The sequence below is a fragment of the Hoplias malabaricus genome, unplaced genomic scaffold (assembly GCF_029633855.1).
Source record: "Hoplias malabaricus isolate fHopMal1 unplaced genomic scaffold, fHopMal1.hap1 scaffold_172, whole genome shotgun sequence".
NCBI classification, from domain to species: Eukaryota; Metazoa; Chordata; class Actinopteri; order Characiformes; family Erythrinidae; genus Hoplias; species Hoplias malabaricus.
In genome coordinates this window covers 25,669-31,860 of record NW_027100971.1, presented here as the reverse complement: position 1 = coordinate 31,860, position 6,192 = coordinate 25,669, and the positions used below count along the sequence as shown (strand labels likewise).

At 40.6% G+C, this 6,192-nt stretch overlaps 1 protein-coding gene across 1 annotated transcript; it reads right to left on the bottom strand.

Moving 5' to 3' along the window:
• Positions 1–831: 831 nt before the first annotated feature.
• Positions 832–5,850, bottom strand: LOC136682480 (polymeric immunoglobulin receptor-like). Its single transcript, XM_066658911.1, has 4 exons — positions 5,505–5,850; positions 4,485–4,826; positions 3,138–3,245; positions 832–3,048 (listed from the first exon to the last, which is right to left on the bottom strand). Exons 1-4 carry the CDS (start codon positions 5,848–5,850, stop codon positions 2,966–2,968), a joined length of 879 nt encoding a protein of 292 aa, XP_066515008.1. The 3' UTR covers positions 832–2,965.
• Between the last annotated feature and the right edge of the window lie 342 nt (positions 5,851–6,192).

The window sequence follows — 6,192 nt, the reverse complement described above, 5'->3', positions numbered from 1 at the left end:
TCCAGTGTTTGTCTGACACTGAAACTGGAGCTAAAAATGCTGACAATACTGTTTGGTAGTTAATACATAACTATGCAGGGACTTAGCATGAGCTAATGATTAGTGCTGCATTAGGATTCTGCCAGCTGCATTCTGATTGGCTCTCTGTACATCCGCATATACACAATTTCGTGTTGTTTTTTTCTACTCGTATTGGTCCTAAGCCAATTGCCTCCTTCTACACATCATGCCTTGTAATTGGTCTTTTTGTGTGTCAGTCAGATTTCTTCAATAGTAGGCGGCTCTAGGCACCAGAATCTTCCTAGAAAATCTAGCAATGCAGTTAGCTATTCAGAGCTGGAATGTTAGGACCAATCATATGGACAATTAAAGCCGTTTTACATTTTAACCTAATACAGGATGTGTTGTATTCTGTAGTTTTGAGGTGAGATTGTTTAGACAGATGATTTGCTTGAGACAGAAGCTCTGGAGGGACGAGCACACTCCACAGCCCCTAAACAGAGACTGTGCTTTTCATTAGTCATCACTTTTATTTAGCCAGTCAGCAGACGGAGTTTGCTGTCCATCATTCAGTGCTGCAGCCAATGGAGTCACAGTCCCACCTACAGCGGTTTGTGTTGTGAAGGAGCTGAGAGCAGGGGGTCAGTGCTAAAACACTGGTATCTTACAGCTCTGCTTTTAGATAAAACTAATGTTAGCATCATGTCCTGGAGAAACTACACTTCATTTTCCCTCAACACATCTGTGATGACAATAAAGCAGACTTTTAGAATCAAAGTAATTCTTTATTCATGAGAAATCTTAATTGATAATTTCAAAATAACATTAACAAACTATTCTTAGAGTGTAAGACAAACATAGTCCTAAATAAGCAGACTATAGTCTGTAGGTTAAACACAGGACATAAAGGTAGAACAATGCCAGCAAATATTTTAACATAACTAATTATGACAACTTTATAGGACATAAGTTAAATATGACAATGTAATGAGATTAAGACTGGCGTTTTAGACCAATAATATGCTTTCTCTTCAGATCTCAAATAGTAACAGTCATAGTAATTAATGAACTATTGAAAATAGTTATAGAGTAATACAATATTTGCAAAAACCATGGACAGATTCTCACTGTGCCCTAAACTGGATAAATTGTTACAGACAATGAATTAATTAATTGACAGATTCTGCTTTCCTACTGGTCAGAAAGTATCCACCAGGACCTCGCATTCTTAAATTCGATTTCAGAAAGTTGGCTATGCTATATGTAAAGGGATTATGAGCAAGAGTAAAGGGAATATGAGCAGGAGTCGCTGCATTAAGCACACAACAGCATGTCGAAACCAGTTCCTCCACACAAAGATTGCATTTGTTTATTGTTTTATGAAGAACATTTGCCCAGGCTCACCACTAGCCTTTACATGAATGATCTCAAGGATTTATGGGTTCTAAGTTATCAAAAGGACCAGGAACTCAATTAATTTCAAAGTTGTTGTTTTAAGGCTGCTCCGGTTTCCTCCCACAGACCAAAAAACACACGTTGCAGGTGGATTGGCGACTCGAAAGTGTCCATAGGTGTGAGTGTGTGTGTGTGTGTCTGTGTTGCCCTGTGAAGGACTGGCGTTCCCTCCAGGGTGTATTCCCGCCTTGCGCCCGATGATTCCAGGTAGGCTCTGGACCCCCCGCGACCCTAAGTTGGATAAGCGGTTACAGATAATGGATGGATGGATGGATGTTTTAAGGCTCTGCGTTTCTAGCTGAACCAAGCATGGCACTTCTAGTGGGACATGACAGCCTCTTGTCTAGTGAGACAGTCAACGCCACTACTGCTGTAGAAACAGCCCTGAAATGGGTATCACCTTTAAAAATATGTAATGATTCTGATGTTAGCAGTGTTTTGAGGCATTGTTTTCTAGTCTGTTTTTTTTTATTAAGATGAAATAAACACATGCACAGTATATTTATTTACATTGTTATTTGTTAAGTTACTTGGATTACATCAATATTAAAATCACATAAAAGGCAAACATATATATTTTAGGGCATGTATTTTGTATTCTGTAATGAAGACATTTTAAAAGTAATTTTGGCCACACCTGAGCGGGAGAGAGAGGGAGAAGACGCCTGAATGAGCCTCAGAGAGACAGAGCCTCAGAGCCAGTGACGGAGAGAGGGAGCACCGAAGCCAGGGAGAGAGTGGGACTAACAGAGTTTGGGCCTGTTTCTCCCCCTCCACCGTACTATACCTGAGCATGAGTGCTGCCTGTTGTTGATTGGCTAGAGCAGTATTGTGGTGTTTGGTCTGAGACACAGTTACATCCCATTTACTGAATCAGGGCTGTTTATAAACATCTTTTTTTTTTTTTTTATAAACACAGGGAGCAAACAGTACCTCAGGGAAGAAGCGATAAGCGTAGTCAAAAATCAGGTAGAGTCCAAATACCGATTAATGCAAACAATACCAAAAGGGACGAGGCAAGAGACGTAAACCGAAATAACAAACAAGGAGTAGGCAACAGGAGATCGTTAGACTTGTATCAAGAGAACGCTTTGTACGCTGGGACAAACCACGGCAATGAACAATACAGGGATTGGAGTATATATAGGGATACAAACAGGTGTGTATGATTAGAATTCAGAGTTTGGGCCTGTTTCTCCCCCTCCACCGTACTATACCTGAGCATGAGTGCTGCCTGTTGTTGATTGGCTAGAGCAGTATTTTGGTGTTTGGTCTGAGACACAGTTACATCCCATTTACTGAATCAGGGCTGTTTATAAACATCTTTTTCCACCGGGATGGATTAAAATCATGTACTTAAGCCCAAGGTTGAGGACTGTCCAATAGGAATCTCCCTCAGCTCTGTTTCTATTGGACAGGCTTGACTTTGGGCTTAAGTTATCTGACTAAACTGAGAAATCCTGCATTGTGGAACATCCCCCAGTGAACTGGGAACACAACAGAAGCCGTGTCAGATGCAGAAGCATTTTTGGTCACTTTCATAGACAGCTCCCCCTGGTGGTGACCCCTGAGTGCATCTGTCCTCCATTAGCTCTGCAATATACACAGAGGGAGCACGTGAAAACACACACTGAATAGAGATGAAAAAGCAGGAGCCACAGTTTGAGAACAGAGTGCTGTACCTGGTGCTGTCTTCTTGGAAGTGGATTCTCGGGTGACTGAAGCTGTGGTCTTTGTGCTGGCTTGTGGAGTTGTGTTTGATGTTGATGTGTCTGCTGCATGTTCTTGTTCTGTTGATGTAGTATGATTTAGAGAGCAGTTGTGGCATTTTGCAACTAAAAAATATAAAAGAATGTGCAGAGTAGGATACTGCTCTCTAGTGGCTTTGGCAGGGAACATCCTGAAGTAACATCCCTTCCCCTTTAACTTGAAATAACACTATGTTTATAACACCAACCTCTGCTTGCTGGACACTTTTCTGAGCTGATCACTGCTGCACTTTATAAAGTTATACACAGGTTTTAAACACAGCTGATCAATTTCCATTTAGTTGTTTTTCCAAGTGAATCTGTTAGATTACACAGACATTAATGGAGTCATCTGAACAATGCAACACATGTAATGTAATCTCACCCTCTGATATTTTTATCTCACTTCTATTTACAAAATATACACTCACTGTCTGTTTATTAAGGACTCCCCTGAACCCTCGATACTGTAGCTGAGAAGGTGAGGATCACTAGCGTCCTCTTTTGAATTGCTAATCATGTAAATCACTGTGGCTGAACACGCTTTGAGGAGAGCACTAATTTGTTGTGTCAGTAAACGGGTGCCTGTTATGGCTAGCACAGTGCTGAGGGATGTGTGGAGAAACAAGCCAGGAATCAATCTCACCCTGTCTCTGTGATAAAGCTAATGTTCAGATCATTGCTCAGGTCATGAGCTTATTTAAATATTTTTTAATATTTTGCATGTAAACATTTACTATGTACACATTTTCATGTACAGTTGTGTGGTAAAGGGTTGGCACCCCATGTTTTTGTTGATCTTCCATATTTATACACGTTAATGTTCTCTGTATGGAACAACAATGCATTTAAAATATGGTGACTTCTGCATATTTTAGTGCAGTTTTTTATTATTTAATTCTCATGAGTTTAATAATTTCTTAGAAACAAAAGGACTTTTGGAGTCAGAATATTTTGATGTTCCTGAAGTTCTAAAAATCAGACTCTTCCCTCACCGAGTTTGAATAAAAAAATCTCACTCTAGTGATGACCCAGAGCTCCTGTATCCTCTGTTCTCAGGTCAGTGATGGTGATAATGTAGTATAAGAACTGCATTTCTCCTTTAGCATAAGAACTACATGCCCCTCTGCAGAGATTCCTATGAACTGAGTGTCCTATGAGTCCAGCTACAGTTCTACAGTTGGATGCTGAAAAATGCACATTACAGAGTTTACACAGACAAAACACTCAACAGTAGGTGTCTGAACATTTACAACTGCATCAAAAATGTCCTTTACTCACCGGTCACTGTGAGGCTGATGTGTGCGATGTAGAGCTTGTATCCATGATCAGATTCCCAGTCTGATTCAGCTCCACACCAGAATTCACCAGAGTCTCCCTCTCTCACATCACTGATGATCACACTGAGGGTGTTGTTTACTCTGTCGTCATGCAGTGAGTATTTTCCCTGATTTATCCATTTCCTACTTTCATTAACAGGTGTTTTATAAAAACAGTCTCCACTGACCACTCTCCTGCAGAGAAACTTGGGGCTACTCCTGAGGGATTGTGGGTATTTACAGCTGATGTTCACACTTCCTCCAGCACGGCCAGTCACACTGATGCTTTTTCCAAACTCTGGATCTGTCAATAAGTAACAGATTAATACAACAATCACATACAAAGATTTGATACCATTCAGCCTCATAAACATCAGAGAGGTCAGCTGCTGGTGTCTGAGGATTATATCTGGAACACAACCATCACTCCCGAGCACACAGTCACACTGATCTACAGATCAGTACAGGACAACTAACTTTAAGCTCATGTGCAGCTGCTTCAGTGTAACTAATGTCATTTAATCAGATTCTGGGCTGTTGTTGTGAAACAAACCAAAATTACAAAACCATGTTCCTTTCTGAAACACAAGCTGCTGCTGTACTCAGGCTTCTCTCCGTCTCCACAGTGGAGGACACTGCACCAGCTCAGTCGCTGTGTGAGAACACTTTTAAACTGAGTTCACTGTGAAAACTCATTCATCACTGCACTTAAAAAAATCACACTGAACTCAGATATTTAAGTTTAATTAGTCTCAGTTTCACCAGTCTTCAGTAACACACACTTTAAACAGAATCAGAAACGAGGAAGAACAATGGGTGCAGCCTCTACTCTTCTCTTAACAGAACTGTGAAGATAAACACTGTGAGAACACAGTTCGTGATCTGGGTTGTGCATGGACTTCTATGAGTTCTCTCTCTGTAACTGAAGATAATGATGCTGGAGGATTCAGATCATAAAGAGGACAGTGATGGAGACACTCACCTTCCTCTACCTCCAGTTCCACTCGGGTGTAGTGATCCAGACTCCAGTTTATTTCCGCGGCACACTGATATAATCCAGAATTTTCTACAGTGAGGTCTCTGATCTTCACTGAGAAAACTGCAGCACTGGTGTCATCAAACAGTGAGAATCTTCCTGAATTCACCCACTCATTTTTAACATCTGTCTTGATTTGGTCAGCACAAATCAACCCTGAACTCTTACAGAAATACTTTGTGTTTGATGTGTATTGTGTCTCATATCTGCACTTGATGAGGACTGCTCCTCCTGAAAATCCCCTCACTCTCCTGGATCCTCCAGCAGCTGCTAAAAGAGGAGAAATATCCATGTGAAGAAAGGCTGGATGTGACAGTGTTGATTTGGAATGTGTTTCTTGAACTGGATAAGTGGTTACAAATGTATGAATGAATGAATGAATTTTTATAGGAAGGCAAGTTGATTTATAGAGCACCTTTCATACAGAAGCAATTTTGTGTTTTACAGAAAAATAAACAATTAAATTAAGTATCAGGACAGGACAGGACAGAGAGCTGACACTTGCGGATCACAGTAAACAGTTTATTAACGTTTATCCAAAAGAGTTGTCAAAAAACAAGCAAGGTCCAAACACAGGGAGCAAACAGTACCTCAGGGAAGAAGCGATAAGCGTAGTCAAAAATCAGGTAGAGTC

Coding starts and splice junctions, on each gene's coding strand:
- LOC136682480 (XM_066658911.1), bottom strand. CDS start 5,850: ATGGATATTTCTCCTCTTTTAGCAGCTGCTGGAGGATCCAGGAGAGTG. Junction 4,827..5,504: donor GGAACTGGAGGTAGAGGAAG/GTGAGTGTCTCC, acceptor ACTTATTGACAG/ATCCAGAGTTTGGAAAAAGC. Junction 3,049..3,137: donor TTCCAAGAAGACAGCACCAG/GTACAGCACTCT, acceptor TGTATATTGCAG/AGCTAATGGAGGACAGATGC.